The sequence below is a fragment of the Hydra vulgaris genome, chromosome 02, assembly GCF_038396675.1.
Source record: "Hydra vulgaris chromosome 02, alternate assembly HydraT2T_AEP".
In the NCBI taxonomy this organism is placed as follows: Eukaryota; Metazoa; Cnidaria; class Hydrozoa; order Anthoathecata; family Hydridae; genus Hydra; species Hydra vulgaris.
Genome location: NC_088921.1, coordinates 65,492,525 through 65,518,242, shown reverse-complemented (window position 1 = coordinate 65,518,242; position 25,718 = coordinate 65,492,525). Strand labels below are relative to the sequence as shown.

At 27.7% G+C, this 25,718-nt stretch overlaps 1 protein-coding gene across 2 annotated transcripts in view; it reads right to left on the bottom strand.

The window, feature by feature from the left end:
- LOC100211520 (GDP-D-glucose phosphorylase 1) overlaps positions 1 to 22,159 on the bottom strand; it is a 57,009-nt gene extending 34,850 nt beyond the window's left edge. For both annotated transcript variants that reach the window (XM_065791716.1, XM_065791717.1), the window contains exons 1-2: positions 21,576 to 22,159; positions 11,008 to 11,124 (exon numbers count right to left, since the gene is read on the bottom strand). In XM_065791716.1, coding sequence (XP_065647788.1) covers positions 11,008 to 11,124; positions 21,576 to 21,647 — 189 coding nt within the window. In that variant the 5' untranslated portion in view covers positions 21,648 to 22,159. The remainder of the gene's footprint in view (positions 1 to 11,007; positions 11,125 to 21,575) is intronic.
- Positions 22,160 to 25,718: the final 3,559 nt, after the last annotated feature.

The following is a 25,718-nucleotide window of genomic DNA, read 5'->3' as shown; positions in this document are numbered from 1 at the left end:
CGCTGTTCTTCTTTGAGCAATTCACAATTAACTGATCTAGTGTAGCCTTTTCTTCCTTCTCTTTGTAGTAAGAAATGTCTTGTCTTTTTCTAGTGTGATTAATTTTAAAGCATCTTCATGAGCAATATCAAATAGTTCTTCAATTTCTTAAGAAAAAGTTTCTTATTTTTTTTGCTGAGTTTCTGTTTTATGGCCTTTATTCTTTTTCAGCTTTCCGTATTTCTCAACAAGTTTTTCAACATGTGTTATAACATGATAACGTTGCTTTGTCAAAACTCTAGCTCTTTGCCAAAAGTCTAGAACCAGATCTGTCACAAGGCTTGCACTTTATCAATCATTGTTTGTTTTTTTTAAGAAAAAATAAGTTTGAAAAACTTGCCTTTTAGATGGCAATTTTTGTTCTGTGATCACAGCTGTAGCTTGATCAACTTACTTCATTTGACTTCTAGCCTCCATTATAAATCCACAGTCTTGAGATGTAGTAGAGCGATATAGAACATAAAGAAAGGCGATAGAGTGAAGTGGTGCTAAATGAATGCGCATAAAAGAATAGCCTGTGGATTCAAACCTAGTTTTGTGACAAATGGGTAAATTCTTACGAATGTAAATGCCCAGGCCAAGCATTTGGCTATTGCAGGCCTTGTTAAGAAGCGTTACGCAGCTCGCATTTTGCTTGCGAAAAGGCGATTTGCCTACGCGTTCAGCAGTTTTGCGCTACGCAAAAACTTATATCTTTTAGAATATTTAAATTATCTTTTGATTGTCGTTAAGGTGTAACATAACGTAACGTTTATTCAGAAGAAATAAAGTCGTTAGTAAAAGCGTTTAACCGCAATTGTAAAGTAATAGATTTTTTGTTAAAGAAACAGTTTGTTTCATAATTTTTTTTGTTGTTGTTAAAAATTAGTTAAAAAAATAAAGTGTTTTAAGTTTTATCTTAAGGAATTAAATATATAAATTCCTTTTAAATATAAAAATTATTTTTAGTCATAATAATTTAAAAAATGCACGATTTATTTTGATGTAAATATTTTATTAATAAGATTTTTTGTTTATTGTTAATTCAATAACGTAAAGTTTTAAAGACGTTCGTTTAATTTATGAAAATAAATTATGATCACGAATATGTTATCGGTAACTGATAAATAACAAAAAAAAAACTCTTTATTGTTTAAAAACGTTATTAAAAAAAGTTCACAAATTAAATAGGGCAAAATTTATTAACAGTTAATAAAATAACCAAAAACCAACTGTAAAATCATAAGAAAATAAACAAACATTATTTTACGTTTCATGAAAAAAGTATTTTTTTTCAAAATAAAATTTAGTTCATATTTGAAAAAAATAATTAAAATGATTTTTTAAATAAGAACTTAGATTTTATTTGTAACTTTTGTTATAGTGAGAAAAAAAAAACTGTTTGTATGATTTTTAACGCGTTAATAAAATAACTTTAATTACAATGAAAAGACGCTAGTGACGCAATATAATTTCTAACGATGCAAAATATATTTGCTGAGTTGAGTTACTTAGAAATGCGTTACGCGTTTTCGCTACGCAGCGAAATCTCGTAACAAGGCCTGCTATTGGAGTCTTAGTTAAAGGTTGTTAAAGGATGATAATTATCAACACTAAGATCACAAGATGAGACAGCTGAAATCAAATTAGCCACACAAAGAGCAAGTAGGTCTGGTGAACTTTGCAAGAGATAAGACTCAAAAGAAGAAAAGTTAATTCGAAGACCAGGAATATTAGTGAATGATGTTTAGAGAACTTGGTGATGACGATGGTTTTTTGTGTTTTATAGTTTTTGGTACTTTAGTCATTTTTAAATTTGTTAAAGAACTTGACTCAAAGCATAGATAGTACTCAGTACACTATTTAATAGCCCAAGCAATTGCCTAAATACTATTAATAAATACTTGTTAGGACAAAAATACTTTAATATATAGTTATTACATATGTACTTAACTAATTAAAAGAAGAAAAAAAATTAAGATAATTAGATCTATTCAAACCTTGAGCTGCATGAATTTTTGATTCTCAACGTATTAAGCAGTATACTTTCCAGACAAGCATACCTTTTGCATACTTTCATTTGCATACTTTCCAGACTAGGATTCAGTGTTAGAAGTTGATTTTGAACCAGTGTTAGCGGTTGGTTTTAAGTAGAATTATGCTTGAGTTTTTTGTGTTTTTTTTTTTAGTTAAATAAGTCTATATCTTGGCATTTACTTATATTACTTATAACTTTTAAAGAGCACTTTTTATTAGACTTTTGGATTTTTATTGGATTTTTTGACTTTATATCAATATTTTAAATACTAGAACAGCTCTAGTTGAAGTGTTCAACTTTTCTTTAACATTTATTTCTGATAATTTACTAAAAAATCAACTTTGTTTTTATTAGAACTGTTTTACTTTGAAACATTTTATTTCCCTCTTTATATAAATTGGGAGAACAGGAATAGTATAAATATCTAGCTTTTTATGTTTCTTAGAAAAAGATAAATTATTTAATAATATCTTTTTCTAAGAAAACAACACTAAGATTTTTATTTTTCGTTACAAACTTACAACAAAATAATATTAATACCAATAATAATAAATTAAGTTTGATAATAAAGTTGGATCACCACCATGTCTCTGGTAGTACTGCGCTCAACTTGTTTCTCTGCGCAGCCGTCTTGTTTGTCAAGAGTTTGTAAGAGAGGGTTGTAACCACAACTAAAACAGCCTCTTTGACTGTAGTGGCCTTCATAGCCTTAGGGAGGTAAATAGAAAATATATATATATAAAAATGAAATAAAATTATTAAGAATAAGTATAAATAATAGATTGAGAAGGAAGGCGCCACTCACACAGAAACCTTGATCAAAGGAGACACCAGACAATAATAAAATAATAATATTGTTAACAATAACAAAAATATTACAAATAATAATTATAACTATATTACAACTAAAAGAAAAATTTAATATTAATAATAATATAACATGTTTAAAACAACAGCAACAACTATAATATTTATAGGAAAAGTTGGTAACTATGTTAATAATAACAATAATAAAAATAAAAATAGCAAAACTATTAGCAGGCCTTGCTAAGAAGCGTTACGCAGCTCGCATTTTGCTTGCGAAAAGGCGATTTGCCTACGCGTTCAGCAGTTTTGCGCTACGCAAAAACTTATATCTTTTAGAATATTTAAATTATCTGTTGATTGTCGTTAACGTGACGTTTATTCAGAAGAAATAAAGTCGTAAGTAAAAGTTTTAATTTATTTTAACCGCAATTGTAAACTAATAGATTTTTTGTTAAAGAAACAGTTTGTTAAATAATTTTTTTGTTATTGTTAAAAATTAGTAAAAAAAAATTAAGTGTTTTAATAAGTTTTATCTTAAGGAATTAAATATATATATTTCTTTTAAATATAAAATTTATTTTTAGTCTTAATAGTTTAAAAAATGTACGATTTATTTTAATGTAAATATTTTATTAATAAGATATTTTGTTTATTGTTAATTCAATAACGTAAAGTTTTAATGATGTTCGTTTAATTTATGAAAATAAATTATGATCACGAATATGTTATCGGTAACTGATAAACAACAAAAAAAAACTCTTTCTTGTTTAAAAACATTAAAATGAGTAATACATATTAAATAAGAAAAAATTTATTAACAGTTAATAAAATAACCAAAAACCAACTGTAAAATCATAAGAAAATAAACAAACATTATTTTACGTTTCATGAAAAAAATATTTTTTTCAAAATAAAATTTAGTTCATATTTGAAAAAAATAATAAAAATGATTTTTTAAATCAGAACTTAAATTTTATTTGTAACTTTTGTTATAAGTGAGAAAAAAACAAACTGTTTGTATGATTTTTAACGCATTAATAAAATAACTTTAATTACAATGCGGTACTTGAAAAGACGCGAGTGACGCAATATAACTTCTAACGATGCAAAATATATTTGATGAGTTGAGTTACTTAGAAATGCGTTACGCGTTTTCGCTACGCAGTGAAATCTCGTAACAAGGCCTGTATTAGTAAAAATAAGAAAATAATAATAATATAAATTTATTTGATATATGAAAAAATAAAGAAAATGATAAAAAGTGATAAAAAATGATAAAAAGTTAATGATAAAAAATAAAAATAAAATTTTAATTTGTTTAAATTTATTTTGTTTTAAATAAACAAATGAAGATAAATTCTTTTGACAATGTAATTTTTCGAACTCATTAACAATGCATACAACATATATCAGTGCAATTAAGCATTTTATTCATAGATGGAATCTATGAATAAAATGCTTTCCTATAAAACTTTGAGGAATGCTTCAAAGTTTTATAGGGATGTACATTAAACTTTCCATTGTTGATACTTCTGGTAGTTATTATTGTATTAAAAAAAAACAACACTGATCTTCCACCTAACTTTATTTGCTTATTAAAGACATTATTAGGAAAGTAATATGAATTACGGGGGAAGGGGGGAGGGAAGTTTTTGAACTTCCTTATTATAAAAAAAACATAAATCTCAAAGAAAACGAGCTTTTGGTTAAGCTACTAAGTAATTTAAAATTTCCAAAATATAAAATATAAAAACCAAATTATAAAAACTTAAAAAGTATACCTCACCATAAGTATAAAACTTATATAAGCATATTAAATCCAATTGAAATTATAATAAAACAGCTTAAATAAATAAGAGACACCAACTTTGTTTTGTATAAAAGTTTTACAAGATTTTGATTATGACCATTGAAATTATTTATGAAAGTATTTATATATTTAAAATGGTGTCAGATCAGAAGTGAGGTGGATCGCCATGATAATAATGATTCCATTAGGAAAGCTTTGAAAATAAATGGCTTATGCATATATATTTTTTTAAAGTTGATAATAAAACCTGTTTAAAAACTTGTTTATTATTTCCTGGAAAACCCTGTCTGTACGTTAGGAGAGTTCATCCCTCCCTTTATTTATTAAAACTTGATATGGCCCTTTTTTAAAGAAACCCCTTCTCGTTACATCTGGAGAAAAAACTCTACCGCCTTCTAACAATACAACCCATTGTTTATTGAATTTGATAGTAAATTCCCAAAAAGCAAATGAAAGGTTAAGCAACTAAATGAAATGATTAAAAAAATGTTTTAAATTATATCTCTTTTTAAAGACATCATTCCATGATATTAAAATACTGTCTAAACCTTTTTGCCAAAAAAAATTTAAACCATTTCTGTTTATTTGAGATGCTTTTTAATATTAATACCGTAATTTAATAGTGCTGTCGTTTCACTTTTGTTTTTAAAGTAGTTTTAAATAGTAATTAGGCTTTTCTGAACTTGAAAGAGCGCATTCTCAATATACACATGGTCATTCAAAAAATCTACCTACCAAGTAAGTTAAAACTTTTTACTTATTGTTTTTTAGTTTAGAAATATTAGATAAATTATAATAATAATATTAAGATCATATTATAAAAGAGGTAAGTATAAGGATCACCCCCTTCTAATTTTCTAAATGGTTTTTATTTTGTTTGCTTTAGATTTTCTTTAAGGTTTATTCTTGGTTTTTTTTTAGCAGTTTTGTTTTTATTTAGCTTATATTTTATTTTTTTAGAGATATGGATAAGGTCTAACTATTTTTTATGTACATTTTTTCACTAAAAAAGAATCTTTCTAAAGAACTTCTAAAGCGATTCCATTCAAAATTCTGTAGAATTGCTGATAATATTCCTGATTTTTGTTTTATTTCATACCTTGATTATTATGTTGATTATTATTTTATTGACATTTCTGTGATGCTAATTTTTTTTGTTCTTCATTAGAAAATTTAGAAAAATAAATTAAAATTTCGAGGCAGCACTGACATTTTATTGTTTGTAAAGGTTATGTTTTGTTTTAAGGATTGCAGTTCTTTTATCTGTTTTTTTTGTTCTTTATTCAATAAGCACTTGATTTAAATTAAATATGATTATAATTTATTTTATTACGAGATATGTGTCTTTATATATGAATATAAAGGGTGATTTTTTAAGAGGTATAGGATTTGATTTAAAAAAAAAAAACAGAAAATTTGAAAAAATTGATGAAATCTTTATTTGAGTCGACAGAACACTCGATATAATTTAATATTTAAAGATTATTTCATGTAAATGTTGGCGGCTGCGCTTTAGATGGCCCATGCATAAGGTCCAATTTTGGCACACTCTCTCCAACATATCAGCTGGTATCTCACGAATAAATGCTTCAATATTGGCTACCAGTGCATCAATCGTTGCTGGTTTATCCCTGTAGACATTAGCCTTAACATGGCCCCACAAGAAATAGTTTAAAGGCATTAAATCACACAATCTGGGCGACCAATTGACGGGCCCCAAACATGAGATAAACTGCTCACCGAACTCGCCTATCAATTGGGCCATTGTTCCATGTGCTGTGTGGCATGTAGCACTGTCTTGTTAAACTACATGCCAGCCAAGTTCAGCTCTTCCATTTTGGGCAAAAAAAAGTTTATAATCATTGCATGGTAGTGCTCGCCATTTACAGTAACGTTCCGGTCATTGTGGTCTTTGAAGAAGTACGGCCCAATGATGCCACCAGCCCATAATCCACACCAAACAGTGACTTTTTCGGGATGCATTGGTAGTTCTTGTAATGCTTCTGACTGGTCTTCACTCCAGATGCGGCAACTTAGCTTGTTAACATATCCATTCAACCAGAAATAAGCTTCGTCGCTGAAGACAATTTTTAGATAAAAATGTGGATCTTCCTCCAACTTTGCCAGCACCTATTCACCAAATGTTAAATGTTGTGGAAGGTCGTGTGGCTTTAATTCTTGCACCAGCTTATCTAATAAGGTTTTACATTCAAATCCTTTCGCAAAATTTTCCATATAGTGGAGTAACAGAGGCCCAATTGCTGCGAACGGCGGCAAATTGACATTTCACAGTCATCACTAACACTGGTGGATACTGCGACAATGTTGGTGGTTTAATGTCCAATAATGTAAACTGGGTTCGAAATTTAGTCACAAGCTTCCGAATAACTCCCTCAGTAGGCTGATCAAACTGCCCATAAATTGGAAGAAGTGTGTGATGCACTCTCTTAACCAAGCATGAATTTTTGATAGTAAAATTCAATAATTTGCAAGTGTTGTTCGTCCATAAGTCGATTCATGGTTAAATTATAGACCAAACTGAACAAGTTTGACAATGACACAAGACACAATACATGCGTGATCTGTCAAAACCAGTGTTGCCAAAAAGATACCAGCAAAAAAATCACCCTTTATATGTTATATAAAGTTAAAAAAATATATTGTGTTTTATAGTTGGTATCAGGGGTGTGGAGTTGTGAAAAAAAAGTTCCAACTCTGACTCCAATCATTGAAATTTTCAGAGTACGACTCTGACTCAAAATTTTTGAAAAAAAAATTATTACGGGATAGTTAAAAAAAATTTTTTTATCAAATATATGAAAAGTTCTTTGAATGTTAAATATTTTGTACATGCACATGCAATACCGAGAAGTTTTACTATTGGAGTCGGAATAGCAATTTTGTTTAGCGACTCCGCTAAAAATGTTGCACCTCTGACACTCTGACTCTGGTTAGTATAATGTTTATATTGCACTGGTTAGTATAATGTTTATATTATGTCGTTTCCAAGTGGTGTGACTTGGCAAACATGTGTAGCAAGATTTGTCAACCTTGCCAGTGAAGCGGTGTTACTGCTTTAGGTCTAGGTACTGTCTAGCCTTCATTAATAATTATTCTGGAAACACAAATTAATATCTTTAAACAATATTTTGTGTAATGCTGTTACCTATGTTACTAATGTTGTTACATTTGTTAAAATTGATTAATAGATTATTGGAACTCACTGCTTTTAATCATTCACTAAAAGCAATCCAAGAAAAATCATTTTTCCTTATACACATTTTGTTTTTATCTAAATTTGATTTTTTAGAATCATGACGAACCAAAATGAATTGTTTTCTAAAAGCTAGCATGAAATAACAATAATTAACAACTACTACTCTGGTATCACAACAGCTTATCTCTATTAGGTACATTGATTTTCAATTCATATTTATGTTTTTCTTTGTATTTACTTATTTGTTACACTTTTTCATTTCAGATTTATCATAAAATATATTTATGCGATATAGAAGAACAAACTATTGTAAACTTTTATAAATTTTTTAAAAACATCTACTAATAATTAGTGCAGTCAATGTTCAAACTTCAACATTGCATTTGTCATTTTTAAGTAGTTTCTTATTCATTTGGTTTTACAAGCAAGGCCTGCAAGCAAATTTGAGCTGAAAATTTTTTCTTAGCCTTTAAGAAAAATTGATGTTGATCTCTGTTTGATTTAATTTGTTTAAATATAGTAGTCTGAATAAATGTTTGTTTGTTCTTGATTTTTTACTTATCTGTTTTTAGATTTTTAAGAACTACGCAGCTTATCTAAGCAAGTTTTTTTTAAGTGCAATTGGAAAAAGCTGAACACTAATTTTTATAGCAATTAAATCACCTGAAGTGTTTTTTAGTCACTTTAATTCAATAGCTTTTTTTTTTTTTTTATAATAGAAGGTTAATAATAAAAAAAATTTACACAGTAGAACTGGTACCGATTTGAGTAAGTTGACTAATTTGTTTTATTTTATATTGGATTTATTTTATATTGAATACATATTATATAAATATCTTTAAAAGTCATATCATGTTATATGATATGTATATAAATAAATTGATTTTAATAAAAAAGGCAACGTATAACTAATTTTTTAAATATATTTTAGATATAACAATATATTTACAATATTTCGTTGACCTATTGTGGTCAGCGTCATCAGGTAATGAAAAAAATGTTACAAAACAACATAAAACCAACCGTTTAAAAAAGAAGACATTAAAAAGCATAAAATATAAAAACCAATCAAATAATATAATAGTGACGTCAGTTAAATTTTGGTCAAAATTGGTCCCCAAGTTTTTGTTTTCACACTATCCCCGTCATCTCTATTTAGAACAGTTTGCCCAATACCTATCTCGTGTCGAATTCTTGCTTTATTTATCTCCAGGGATTCTCTAACTTTTCTTATCCTGTATTCTGGAATGACTGCCAAGGTTTTAGGATTCAGCCAATCAAAAGTACCACGGCATGTTCTAGAATATTCTGTGGCTCCTGAACTCGACCATTTTTGATTTTTACAGGCTCTTTGGTGTTCCGCACTTCTTGAAATGATTTTCTTTTTAGTCTCACCAATATATATACTTCCGCATGAGCATTTAAGCTCGTAAACACCCGGATTCGAGTTCGGGTGTTTACGAGCTTAAATACTCGTAACTTAAAAGTTCGTTGACAATAGGTCAACGAAATATTGTAAATATATCATTATATCTAAGATATATTTCAAAAATTAGTTATACACTGCCTTTTTTTATTAAAATCAATTTATTTATTATATTAATATATATTTTATGTCTTTAACATGGAAAACTGACTGCAATTTTTTGACACATGCGTTTATATACATAAACGTGCCTATATTTCAGAATATTTTATATTTCTCTGCATCTATATAACTATTCTTTCTAAGAAAAAATAACAAACAATAGAAAAAAATTATAAATTTTTGCTAGAAGTAGTTGACAAAAAATTATAATGTTTTCCATATATCATTAGTTAACAATTAGAGAGAAGCTGGAATTTAAGAAGTGCTGGAAATTAACTTTTAAGTTTTATTGTTACCAGTAAACAAAATTAATTTTTAAGGTAAAAATAATTTTGTTTACTGGTAACAATAAAACCAGTTAATATTATTTATGGCGTGTTTTTTTACTTTTAAACATGCTGCTTTGAAAACACTTTCTTAATAAAACTTATGTGATTACCATGCTCTTATGTATTTCTTAATACCACAATTGATAACGACCATTTATAAGAAATATTTTACGAGTTGCTTGCTATTTTATGATATAATTGTTCAATTTGTTTAACCATAATTGTCCCTCAATTGTTCAAATATTGTAATAAATAAAATCTTTTTTGTTCAAGTTTTTTAGTTTATAAAATATCTTAAGTTGTGGTGTTATTGCCAGTTTTATTAAGTTGTGTCTAGCCTTTTTATAAACTTTTTTTTTTTTTAATTATTCTGAAGACACAGTAATGTGTGCTTACAAATATCTTATGCTATACGCTATTGTTACTGTGTTTTTTGTTGATAGGTCTAGGTTGTTACAGCTATTTATTTATTCTTTATATTTTCTGTTATATTACTATCCTAATTCTACTAACAATAAAATGCAAATAATACTTTTGAAATTAAAAATTGCGATTTTTTTTTTCATTTCTTTATTTAGGTATTTGCAGGCTTTACTTGACTTTCCTTTTCTGGTACCTGCTGTGCATTGACAGATTTTAAAAAGAACTTAACTGATATTAATGCAGACTTTTATGTCGTTAAATATACGCATTGACATTGTTGATAGGGAGTCAAACTTAAAATATTATTTTTAGATAAACTTGTATTTAATTTTTTAGATAATATATCAAGTTAATACTGTGTTTTTATTGTTATTAATGATTTAGTTACTAATAACCCATATTACAGTCTGCTTACTGCTAGTAGTTACTAATAACCCATATTATGGGTTGCTTACTGCCAGATGCTTTATAATAAAGATTTTAATATTTGTTACAGACTAAACTTAAATTATCCAATGCATCTTTTACTTCTTGGTAAAAGTTTTTGCAAGAAGCTTGACAAAGATCAAAATTCAATTTTAATAAAATATTTTTCTAGATGCAAAAAAAAAACAATAAAAAAAAAAACATAAGTAATGGAATGCTAGCAATAATAATATCAGTTTTACTTTAGCCTATTAAGTAGAAATGGTAGTTCTTAACAACTGTAACTTTTCTGCCTGTTATAATTACTAGATATCATAATTTGAAAATGATAATGTAAAAATAATTTATTACCTGTGCACAAATATTGTAAGTTCCACCTAAACAACGTTGCTGTATATGATCTAGTTTATACCAAAAATAACCTGCAGACATTGCCTTTTCCCACAAATTGCATAAGTAATCATCAAACTAAAAAAAAATGTATATATTTCATTCCTGAAAAAAAGGTTAGCACCTAACTCAAACTTTTAATAGCGTCAACAAATTTAAATCACATCAATATAAACCAAGATTTAAATCAAATGATTATTTTAGATGACTAATGATTTAAATCAAATTTTTCCTTTATGCTTCATTTTAATAATAAAAACTATTTTAAAACTTTTGTTTGTCATATTTAAAAACAAAGCAAAATAAATAAAAAAGAACTATGTATTTATAAAATTAATAACTCAAAATATTTCATAAGAATAAAATACTATAGGTAAAGCTACAATGCACAAAATTATTCAATTAACAACTAACTTTTGTCTGAATTTTATAACTGTAGGAATAATAAGTGGGTATTGTAGATTTGCATATTCCAATGCAGTATTTTTTGCAACTTCAATCAACATTTAACCTTCATAATGAGGGTGAAGAAGATAAGCCAAAAGATGGGATGACATCATTGCCTTTTCATATGTCTTTTTGAATTTCTTTTGAACAACTTAACTTTTACACAAAAGTTTGTTTTCTTGAGTCTTCCACAAATTCACTACATTTGCTATTGTGCATTATATCATAATTGACAACAGAATGTCTCTAACATAGTTTAATGACAATGTTAGAGACATTCCGTTGTCAATTATGGCATGGTTAAACTCACAGATTTTCAGCAGAGTTGACCAATTGGCAATATACACTTTTATACAGTCACACAAGGTATTCCAGTGAGTATCTTGAGGCAATACAAGATTTAGTCCAACAGTTTTTCTATATTCTGCCATAGCAAAGTGATGGTTCCTGAAATATTTGACAATATTTACTATATGATCTTTAACATTGTCAATAGGTCATGTGTTAACAAATTCATTAGTTGTGTAGAGCAACCATATGTAACTACATTAGCTGCATTGTCAGTAACAATACTTCCTACATAAAATACTAACTTAAACTTAATATAACAAAGTCCAGAAAAACCACTTACAATGGCTGAGTGTTGATGGTTTTCTTTAGACATAAGGATAAAAGAAATGATTTTAGAATTTTAGAAAGTATGCTTCTGGCTTATTTGGCATTTGCATTATGTACAAAAACATAATCAAATTCAGGTTACTTTAAACTATTTTGAAAATTCATCCAAAAAATCTTTTAAACAAAAAAAAAATCTGATTTAAATTTAAAAAATCATATTTTTTTGATTTTTTATAAAAAGTTATTTTTCCAAACCTTGTTGTAAACAAAACTATGACCTGTAACTAAATTAACTTATAAGACTATAACTATAAGTAATCAGTTAAACTTTTTAGTTCTGCTAAAATCATTTTAAAAATATGATTAGTTGACTAATGCTTTAATTTAACTTAAAGCGTTAATTAACTAATTATAATGTTAAAAACTGGTCTTCTACCATTTTTGAGGGTATGATGATGGTCATTTTTTAATTTTAAAAGTAATCAATAAACAATTTAAAGGGAGAATTTTAATAGTAATCAATAAACAATTTAAAGGGATCAAATAAAATAGTTCAAGATAAAATTCGAGTTAACTGGTGCTCAATTTGCTGGGAATGAAATGTATTTCACAAATCCACAGTTAGATTAAAAATAACAAATTTAAGAAGAAACTAAAACTTACAAGAACAGAAAAATGAGCATGAGGCACAGTTGGATGGCAAGCCATATCATATCAGCTATTTTTACCATGTTTTTGTAGGAATTGCTTTTATATTTTGCTTTCACTGTCAATATTGTTGAACATGAACTAATTAATGAATTAATAAACTTATTGGTTTCCACTTGATAGAAATAGTACATACAATTTAGTAGAAAATTTGTTTATATGTTTCATAAAACGAAAAAACAGATATCTCAAAATATATGAAATTAAAGAGAAATTCAATGGAAATTAGACACTTTTTTTTTTACATCTTCACTTCCAACAAGGCTGCGAGCAACCACTATTAGAGTTGGAAGTTACTGGAAGAGAAAAGATGAAGTTTATAAACCAAGATAACAATTAACGTAAAAATAGTGTATGAGGGTAACTGGCAAGCAAAAGACCTGAAGCTACTACAAATCAGAATAAAGCTTTGTCTGAAAGAAATTGACCTTAACCTTGTATTTTCACTTTTTGGGTCAACTAGTCTTAGAGTTGGTGCATCCAAAGAAACAGACTGGTTAAAGACGAACTTAATTAAAATAAATAACTAATAAATAACTCTATTTAATAATATTTTTATTTAATCTCTACCTTAAAAAATATGATAGTAATTGCCTTGAAAGTATGTCCGGATCTTTAGTAACAACCCATTATATAGGCTTCATTTTCATATTAAATCATTACCTTGTATTCAAATTTAAAAACCATTTTTTATCTAAAAACAATGAACTAACTAATATGTTGAAAGTCAGAGTTTGAAATATAAAATGATTAAAAAGCCAGACTGTTAACCTGTTGACCTTTGTCACTTGATTTTGCTTTTTTGTTTTTATTTAGATCTTCATTTGCAAATAGGATTGTATTAGCAAATAGGATTGCATTAGCAAATAGGATTGCATTTCTGTGAGCCACACTAAGTAAATGTTAAGAAACACAGGTCTGCAACTTTTTTTTTTTTGAAATAGGAGTTAATTTCTATGTATTTTTAGTTGCTGAAATTAGGAAAATTATCAAAAAAAATCCATCATATAAAGTTTTTCTGCAAAACGCAAAATACTGTGGGATTGCCTATCTTCAGGCGCAAAACGGGGTTTATTACCAAAATATATATTTTTTATTAATTCCTTATTTTAATTTATTATAAGACAATGTTAAGTTTTATACAATGAAACAAAACATTTAGTAACTGATGACAATAATATTAGTCATCATTGAATCACATATTCAAGATTTTCCATAGAAAATATGGAAAATCCCAATATATACAAATACCAGAATTCCCATAGTTTATTCCCAAATGAAATTTGGGAATTCCAAAGGAATTTTGTTTGTGCAATGTTCAAGGGTAAAGCACCAAAGGATCCAGGCTGCAAGAGAGGAATTTATAGACACCTGGAACCTCTTTTGCTTGGTATAGAAATAGAGAAAAAAAATTTGAGCCTTTTTTTTCTTAAGGGGTAAGCTAGTCTTTTGTTCCGATATTAATGGTTTAATGTCAACATTCAAAGTTCAACATAAAGCTGAAAATTGGAGACTGTTAATTCATTGGAAAAAAAGATATGCAAACCAAAAGCAATCATTTATAAATAAAAAGCTTTCAAACACAACCACTCTCTCAAAATATATATGGGAAACTAGGGAAAAACTGAAAGAAACACCAGAATTAGCTTTGGACAATACAAATGTTAATACAGGTATATTTATTCTTCAAAAATACCTGTCTGAAAAATAAAAAAAGTAATATATAAATCTTTATTTAAGTTATATATTTTCATATTACTATATTATTTTAGGTAAAGATAATGGTTTAGTAGCTTGTCTTGAAAAAATATTGGAAAGAAGAATTTATTTTATTGGCTGTCTTCTACATGTTAATGAGTTACTAATGCGCCATTTGATTTCTAAACTTGATGGTTCTTTTAATAGATCAAATAATTATGCGGGTAATCTAAATATAATATTATTTTATATTCTGGTTGATAATAATATTAAAAGCAACATAATTAAAATTTAAAGAAACTTTTTTACTTAAGAGTTTTGTTGCTGCTTCACTTTATTCTGATGAGCATAATTATAAATTATTATTTTTAGATTAAAAAATTATATTTGATTAAAATAATAATAATATTTTAAAGGACCAGTTGGTTAATCCAACTCATTTAAATTTAACCTTAGACTTCATACAAGTTGAGACAGATGTTGAATATCCTTCTCCGTATGTTATTAAAGACCTCTCTGATAACCAGAGAATGCTACTGGAATACAGTATTGGAATTTATAGAGGGTTTTTAGACAGGAAGTATCTGGAAAAAAAATTGGTGTGTTGTTCTGTAAATCATTTGTTTTTAATATTTTTCCTATTATTTAGTTTGTTTGAAGTGTATATAAATATATATTTATTAATATACAATTTACTATAAAATTATAAAATTGATTAATTTTTATATATAAAAGATAATATTTTTAGGCCCTATTTGTCATGCAATGTGGCTGACAACAGCAGTGCGGATCTTGGCACTATACACAAGAACTATCAATCACAAAAGAGAGCTCAAAATCTTTATTGTATATATTTAAACAGTATATACCCCAATGTGGTTTAATATCAAAAAGTCTAAGAGTTTCACAGAGGGGCTAAACTCATTTTCAAATTTATTTAGCAGATTTCGAGGCTGGATACTGAAGTTCAAAATATTACATTGCTCATAATTTATAGAAACTCATTTTGTCTCCAACCTGAGAATTTCCTAAGATATCCTAAAAATTTAAGTCAAAAAGATTTATATCTCTTATCTTTATAAACAATCCATTCATAAAAGTTCTTGTGCATTATTGTTTCAAATACTTATTGTGTGACCTCTTAAAGTTTATACCTTTTAATGATAATATTTGATAAATATAAATCCAAATGAGATAGGATCGGAAATACCTGAAGCTTTTATATTTTGCCCATAATGTTTTTATGGTCTAAAGAAGGTACTCCAGCTTGAAGTAATTGGAATTTCAAAAAAAAGTTGAAAATCACTGGTGTCCTTGGACAACAAGGTAGTTACACAAAATTTCCTTGTTGTTTTTTTTGTGTGAATGGGATAGTCGTACTAAAGCTAAACACTGGAACCAGAAAGTGTGGTCAAAATCATCATTGAAGGTCGAAGAGAAAAACATGCACTTTGAATCTTTGGTTGATTATAAAAAGGTTCTTCTACCACAGCTCCATATCAAATTTGGCATAATGAAGTAGTTTGAGAAGGCATTACCAAAAAATGGTGAAACATTTAAATACCTTTCAAGCAAGTTTCCTCGTCTGTCTGAAGCAAAGCTAAAGTTTTTTGAAAAGTTTTTGTTGGTCCTGACATTTTTAAGCTGATGAAAGATAACAACTTTGAAAATGTTATAAACGATGTTGAGAGGTGAGCATGGAATTTTTTTAAAGATGTAATTACGAAGTTTCTAGGGAATTAGAAGGACCCAGACTTTAAAAACATTGTAAAAATATATTGTGCATTTTAAAAATCTGATACGCTCGAGTTTTATACTCCATTTTTTGAACTCCCATTTGGATTACTTCGTGAAAAATCTTAATACAGTTAGTGATAGGTGACTACTGATGGATGCTGCATAGGGAAAATATAACATCCCAGAAAAGAAAAAGGACAAAACGAAGCTTCGAAATTAAAAAAACCAGATTTTATAAACATTTATAATTGTATAAAATATAAATGAAAGATTTTATGACTTAAAATTAATTAAACTTGTATAATACCATAACTAGTTTTTTTTTTTGTTGAACATTCCCTACAAAATTAGTGTAAGGCAGGTTTTGGCTATATTTTAATTTCCACTTTGCTGAAAATCCTTACGTGATGGGTCAAAATGGATGGTATTCTTGAATTCAGCATATTGAAATACATATAATTCATCTATTGCTATTTTTAAAAAAATTAAAAACTTCAATTTGCAGACCTGTGTCATTAGCCAAAAGTTTATTCCACTTTATTATAAACATGTTGCTGTAATCTTTTTTTGAAATCAATTCTAGCTAAAAAACAAATTTACTGTGCATTTAATGTGGCATTAAATGAGAGCCTTTCAAAGTGTAATTATTGTTTTATTTTAATAATATAATTATTGTAGCTACGTGTCTAAAATTTTTTCCTAAATAATAAACAGGGCACGCATCAAACTTTTTTACTTGATAGTTATTGACTAAGTGAATTACCCCATGTCAAATCAGCAGAAAAAAAAAATTTTTGCTAATTTTTTTGTTATCGGGTTTATGAAAATTAGCAAAATCTGAAATTTATAACCTTCAACTCCATATGATTCTTGATATATTTAGATCCTGACAATGTCCTCCATAAGATCTTGCTTGTTAGTAAGATTTTTTTTTCGAATCTCTCACTTTACTATTTCCCAAATGTTTTCTATGCAGTTAAAACCAAGTGAGTTGCCTGCCCATGGCAATACATCAACTTTTTTCTGTTTTAAATGAGCCATAACATTTTTTGCTGTGTGGGAAGTTGGACCATCTTGCATAAATATAAGAATATGAATACGAATAAAAATACTTTTTCCAATCCTCAACAGACTAGTGACAATAGTTTCGAGCCCACTGAAGTAGGTTTTGGTTTCTTGGCTACCAATTACACATCAATCACTCTTCTTTCAGCCTTCTGTGAATGGTCTGGTCTGACACAACAATACCAACTTCATGGACAAGCTTAGTTATTACGTTTTGTGGCTTTTTTTCTGTTTTCTAGGCAGATATTTTGGTTTATACAGTCTGCTCTTGGTGTTGTCTTGCGTTCAGGGAAATATAAATTTTTTATAATATTATAGTTTTAAATTAAGTAAAATCTTTCTTTTAATGGTTGTTTAATAAATACGCTTATTTAATTTATATTATTGTGTGTTTTTTTAAACTTATTCAAAAATAGAGAGTTGTTTATTATAATATCCAAAAATATTTAAGTCTTTATTAATGGTTTTACTTGTTTTCTTTTTTTTTTCCTTTTTTTTTGATTTTTTTTTTAAAGAAAAATAATAAATAAAGATTAACATATATGTTCATCTTTAAAAAAAAAATTTAAAATAAGTAAAAAAAAAAGAAAACAAGTAAAACCATTAATAAAGACTTAAATATTTTGGATATTTTTGATAATTTGATACTCGTTGATATATAAATAAATTAGCAGAAAAAAAAATTATTCACGAAACACTGCAAGAAAAACAAAAACATAATTTTTTTTGAAAACTTAAATTTGGCAACCATTTTTGACTTTGATGGTAACTATCTCTGGGATTACTTTCACCATATATTTTAATATTTTGTATTTTCCTTAATCTGAGTATTTTAAAGCAGTAGGAATTTAGTTTTCGAAAATCTGAGACGACTTTTTTTTGTATTTTGGCCACCCCAAAACACATGATGCACTGGCTTCCATCGCCCAAAAAAAATTTTCAAAAGAAAGCTTTTTTGACGCTGGGAGGGATTCTATTAAATAATCTCCCCCCCCCCACCCCCACCCCCACCAACTCTTGTCAAAGCCACGCAAAGCTACTGTCATCTAATACTGGAAGAAAAAAAAGATGCAATGTTTAAATGACAAATAATTAAAGCTCTCTATTTTTTATACAAAAGGTACAAAGTCAGCTATTTTGTATTTATACTCTAAACTAATATACAACCAGTAGTTTTATAAAAACAAGTAAAAAGCAAAAAATTAAATTTTATAAACAACAACTTTTCAAGACAACTTTAAAGAAATTTGTGAAAAAATTATTGAAAATTTTTAAAATCACTGCTAATGATTTGTTATTTAAATTATTGATTATTATACATATATATTTTTTCATTTATATATATTTATGCATTTTTTATGATACATATATCATTATTTTTATGATATATATCATAAAAAATACATAAATATATATAAATAAAAAAATACATTTTTTTTTTTTGTTAATTCACCTCCCCAAGGCCGAGAAAGCCACTACAGATAAGGAGGCTACTTAATTGTGGTTATAACCCTCTCTCAACTGTATAACTCTGAAACACGAACCTTAATGAACAAGGCCGCTGCGCGGAGCAACAAGTTGAGTGCGGTACTACTAGGGATGTGGTGGGGATCGAACTCAGAACATCTCGCTTATAAAGCGAGCGCTTTATCACGACACCACTACCACATATAATATTCAATATTTTAAATAAAAAATTATTAGCAGAGATTTTAAAATTTTTTAAAAATTATTAGCAGTGATTTCAATAATAAAAAAAAACATTAGCAAAAATCTAAGTTATTTAAAAATTATCAACAAAATTTTTTTATCTTTTTGAATGTATTGACTTTATTAATTTTTTTACAAATTTCTTTAAAGTTGTCTAAAAAATTTATTTTTTATAAAATTTAATTTTTTAAACAATATAATTTTATATAATTTATATAATATAAATTAAAAAATTGTATACAACTTTCATTGATAATTTAAACAAAGATTATTATCAGTAATTTGTAACTTTATTTAAAAGGGTTTTGCTAATATAAAAATCATGGTAAAGATAAAAGTTTAAATGATATTTATTTCTAATGTATAACTTTAATGTATAAATACAGTATAAAATCTTTATTATTCAGCGCGTTTTTAAAATGTAAATAACCATGGTCAAGACCTTAAAACAAAGTTATCATTTGTGTGGTCATATAATGGCGTGCGATTGCACACCTTCTTGTGAAGACCTGACTATTGAACTTATATGCTATAAAATATATAAACTAACATTTTATTCACTGATAGCTAAAAGTCAAACCTTAAAGACTGTAACGAGTTATTAATTCACAATGGGTGTATAATATTGGGTGACTTTGCAGAGAACTTTCTATTTATTGTTCAGGATGAGGTGCAAAGTGGAATAAACCAAAATGTACACTTCATCATATTATTGTATACTATAAGTCAAATGGTAAATTCATATCTAAGTCATCTTGCTTCCTTTCGGATGACGTTGTGTTGCTTATTACCAAATACATGAAAGCAAATACTCTACTAATTAGTAATACTAAATACTTCACTGATGGATGATCAGCAGAAACTTTAAAAACATTGTTAACCTTTTTTATCATCAAGTAGACTTTGATATTGATGCTGAATGGGTATTTTTTTGCTACAACCCATGGTAAGTCTGCTTGTGATGGCATTGGCGGCACAGTAAATCGAATAACTGCACCAGCCAGTTAAAAAAGAACAGTGACCAGACAGATTTTAGATGTAGATAAGGCGTTTAAACTTTGTGCAGCCAATATAAAAAACATTCAATTCGTTTTGGTTTATAACAGAAATAAATGAAGTTCAATTATCATTACAACCAAGGTTTACTATGGGAAGAACCTTACCAGTAACAAGATGCTTCCACCATTTTAAACCAATTAATAAATGTACAATTACTTTTAAAAGGATGAGTCAACAAACTGATGTTTAGACATTCAACTTTGGGCAGATACCAAATGAACTGGTTGCACAGCAGGATATTTACAATTATATGGGTTATGTAGTTTGCAAATATGACAACTTTTGGTGGATTGGAATTATAACCTGCACAAGAAGATATGTGTCGGTTCCCATCAAATTATGTTTTATGTACCACTGCTCCACCATCTATACAAAACTTCAGAAATTGAGTTTGCAAAAATTATTAAACAAAATAATCAAGATTTTGTATGTTATTTTTTCAAGTATAGTTAAAATATAATTGCATGTGAGATGCTTAACTGCCACAATTTGACCACATAAAAAAATTATCCTACTCACTCGTCTGTATATGTTTAGCAAGTAAAAAAAAGGAGGGGGCGAGTTTGCCTAATTACGGTATAGCTAACTTTGTCATAAATAAGTTAGCAATATGTTTTACTTCTATAAAGACTGTAATATAATACTACTTAATATAATAATATAATACTACTTGAAAGGCTGCATTTAGAAAAGTCGAAAAATGCAATAATATATTTTTTATTAATAGTGATGTTTGGTACCTATAGTTTAAATTGTAATAATGCCTCAAAAAAATATATCAGGGTGACATAATCATTTTGACCATCAAAATACCCCCATAAATATGCCTTCTCATTAATCAACATGTATTTAAGGTGAGCTTTAAAAAGTTTTATTTGATATTTGTATCAGCCATGTGAAGGATTATTTATTTATCGAATTTCAGGATGAAACCTCATTTCATAAGATCATAAAATATTGCTATTTAACAACAAAAAAGCATTTTGAAAAAAGAAAAAAGAAAAATGGAAACCTGATTATCTGAAGAACCATAAAGAGTTGGAGGTTCCAATTTTCGAATATTCCTAATTTTCATAAACCTTATAAACAGTTAATTATAACTTCTTTCTTAACAAGATTTTTTGAAACTATACAAAAAAAAAACTTGTGAATGAAAGTAACTTAAAATTAAATATAATGAAAAGTTTAAACTTTAAGCACTTTAAAAATAAAACTTTTGCTTTATGTTAAACTGCTGAATGCATAGGCAAACCACCACTTTTTATGTAAAATGTGACCTGCATAACGCTTCTTAACAAGACCTGCCGAGGAACTAGAATAAGATTATTTTAGATTATTAAGATTTATATCAAGATTATTTAAGTTTGATATATATTGGCTGATCATAGCTAACATTTACAAGTTACAATTAATTTAAGTCATATATTCCATTAAATTTTTACATAAATAAACAAGAATATAAAAATGAAAGTGAAAAATAATTTTACCTCACTCTTTGTTTTTTTATCAGAGCTGGAGTACACAAAATTCAATTCTTTGATCATAAATGTCTCCACCATTTTCAAACTACAAATATTGCATGAACTTGATTTATTCTAAAATTTCTTTCAACATTAATTTTTTTTTTTTAATGTTTTCTAAATAAAAAAGTACTTTAATAAGAAATACACTTTTTCATTTCTAATGTTTTAAAACTTATTATTTTACACTAATGTTTACAAACTTTCATCCAAATTATCTTATCATTGTCAGTTTTACTGACAATGATAAGATAATTTATAGTCTCTATGAAAAAAACAATGTTTACCACATTTTTAAAACAATCTCTTTTAAAATGTAAAATGAAAATAATAAACCAACTTTCTATAATTAAAAAATCTCTTCATACAAACTTTTATTTTCACCTATAAAATTCGAATTAGAGAAGTTGTACTTTATATAGTACACAATTCTAAAAAAAGTTGTAATGTATATTATTTTAAACATGCTAGTCCAGCATTTTTTTTTGTCAATTCGAGCATATTTTTGAATATGTGTATTTGAAAATTGAGTTCTTAAAAATACAGATAACTTAAAGCGTTCAGAATTATGCTTGTTTATAGTATCAACAAAAGGTTGTGAATTCAATGAAATCAGAAAAAAACTACGTCTTACACACTTTACTTTCAGTGTTAATATATAGAATTGTACATAAGGCCCACAACTAACAACGTCTTTAAATGACAAAGAGTCACCTCTTCTGAGAAACTCATTGCACAAGAATCAATGAAATGAAATAAATCTTCTAAACATTATAACAGCTTGCTTGAATGGATACATACATTCCTTGAAAATGTTTTAATACTTACAGATCTATTACGTATCTACTAGTACTGCTTATAAAAGTTCTTGAAATGTTACAACTTATTTTAAAAAATTTTAGAATTTGATTTGTGTCTTCTTCCTACTTTTCTTAAAGCTAATGCAGATCTTTCAATTAATTTGGTCTACTATGTACAATTTTATTTGCAGCAGTTTTTGATGCAAAGAACGGTTAATTAAAAACACTGCTTTTAAGCAAGCTTTCAAATTTAAAGTTTAACTTATGAACAGCACTCATGTAATAAGTTAATTTGTCAATAAAAAGTCTGTTTTATGAAATAATTTTTGACATGACAGCAAAAAGATACACATATAATTTCAACAATTTGTAGTTTATCATAAAATTATAATCATTTGGATCCTCTTCAACTTGTTTACATTTTTAGCAAGAGTGTTGATAGCCTCTAAAATGACACATTCTTCTAAGTTTGTGGTTTCGCTTGTTGCCAATTACACTGGTCAACAATGAATTTGCACCAGCTTTAATTTTAGGCTTACTAGATTTAGTTTTTCACACTGATTCCAAATCTGTGTTTAGTTTTTCTCCAGCACGTCTGAATCTTGAGATAATGTATGTGTGTTTTTCGCACTAATATATAGTTTCAGTGTGAAATATACTAATGTTTCTTTATTTTCAGGGTAATTATTTCAATAAAATTAACTTATATAATGCCTAGAAATTGCAAAAATTCACCAGACACCTTTTGCTATATTTGCGGCCAATTTACATTGTCAGGGCAGCGAAAGAAAATCACTCCGGAAATCTCAAAAATTTACTGTATTTCGGTTGTCCTTTGGGAGACAAGTGGCTTGTTATGGTTGTTGCAGCTTATTACGAGATTGGATCAAAAAACGGAGGTCTTCTTTTCGATTTGCTATACCAATGATTTGGAGGGAAGCAAAAGATCATTTCAATGACTGCTATTTTTGCGCGGTTAATACTGCTGGATTTTCGTCGAAAAATAAGCACCAAATTGTGTACCCGAATTTCGATTCGGCCATGAGGCCTGTTCCTCATGACAGCACCCTGCTCGTTCCAGTACCACCAGCTGATGGATTAGACTCCGTTGAATACGAAAGTGTTGTTTATGTTGAACGTCAAGATGCGGCTGGTGTTGACTTTGATCCAGATATTGACGGCGAAGAGCATAAAAGTTTTCACACAAGGTGAACTGAATGATTTGGTTAGAGACTTGTCCCTTTCCAAGGAAAAAGCAGAACTTTTGGCGTCAAGACTGAAAGAAAAGAATTCGTTAGCAGTTGGTGTCAAAGTATCCCACTTACGAAAGCGCAACAACAATTTATCTAGGTTTTTCACCATTGATGGACCCTTGTGCTACTGCAACTCTGTCAATGGTTTTTTCGAAAATTTATCCCAAGTGCATTCGCCTCGTGATTGGCGCCTCTTCATTGATTCATCCAAGAGAAGTTGGAAGACTGTGTTGTTGCATATTGGCAATCAGAAGCCATGTATTCCAATCGCTCATTCTGTACAATTGAATGAAACTCACGAAAATATGAAAATATTACTAGACGCTATTGATTACAAAACTCATCATTGGAACATTTGTGGTGATTTGAAAGTGATTGGTATGTTGATGGGTATGCAAACAGGGTTTACCAAATTCTGCTGCTTATGTTTCTTATTTTATTCTTATTTCTATATTTCTTTGTTAATGGGATAGTCGTGCTGTGAACGAACATTATGTAAAACATGATTGGATGTTGAGAACTGAATACGAATCTGGTGTAAGCAGCTTTAACCATATTCCTCTGGTTGATTCAGACAAAATATTTTTGCCACCGCTTCACATCAAGCTTGGTTTGATTAAAAAACTTTGTAAAAGCATTAGGTAAACCTGAATCAGCGGGTTTTCAATACTTGATTGAAAAATTTCCCAAAATTAGTGCACTCAAAGAAGGCGTTTTTGTCAGACCCCAAACTCGAAAGGTTTTGAAAGACCATGGATTTGAAGAGTCACTTACTCTCGACAAAAAAAAAGCGTGGAAAGCGTTTGTATGGGTTTGTAAGAACTTCTTGGGAAATCACAAATCGTGTGAATATGAAAATTGTATTCAAAAGCTACTCAATTCGTTTCAAAAAGTGGGCTGTCGTATGTCATTGAAATGCATTTTCTGCATTCGCATTTGGCATTTTTTCCTGATATTCAAGTGACAGAAAAGATATCAATATATTCAAGTGACAGAAAAAGTCTACAAAAGGAAGTCATATTCACAGAGATTTTAGGTGATTTATATGCTTTAGTCAACAGTCTTTAAACTATTAAATGTGTATGTTTACGAATAAACCTAGTCACAGAGACTTTGACTTATTTGTATAGAAACATAAGTGATGCTTGAAATATTGAATGTTTATTAATGTTTATGTAGAGGGATAAAGTACAGAATGTCCGAAAATTAAAGTTCCAAATATCTCAAGAATTAGACGTGCTGGAAGAAAAATGAAAGCAGATTTGAAATCAGCGCAAAAAACTGGTTTAGAAAAAGCTATTTAGATTTATGGTGCATTCAAAAAGTATTTTTTTGTTGACCAGTGTTATTATTGTTATTAATTAATATTAAATACTTTAAATATACCAAAACAATTTAATAAGTAATTCAACATATTTATATAGCATTAACGTAGCATTTCAAAACAATAATACAATTTAATAAATTATTTAACGTGCTTAAAAAACCAAAACGTGTTCACTGTGTCTGAGTTATGTATGTTAGAAAATTGACAAAAATATAAAAAAAAAAAAAAAAGAATCTTATGTGTTATAATTCTTAAAAAAAGATGTTAAAAATGTAAAACAAAAATAATAAAGTCTATTTTTGAATGCTTTGGAGTACTTTATATACAGTTTACTTATTTGCACATTACTTAAAATACACCTTTGACAACGAGTTGCTTAATAGAGTTTAATTTTAAGCAAAAATAAATTACTTATATTGGGAGAATTAAATTTTACATAAATTTATTCAAAAATAATCTTTAAAAATCTACTACAGGGTATGTTATTTAAATAATTGTAATTAAATACATCATACTTTTAAACGCTCGCTTTGTTTACTTTATTTGCCATACAAATCAAATCAAATCAGTATATTTTCACTTTAATAAAAACTGTATATATATACAACCATGTGGAACATTTACAAACAGTTATAAACTGACAACGTGTAAAGACCTATGATGGTATAAATTATAGCATAATAATAATAATGATTATAATAAGTAATAATAATAAATAATAATATATTAT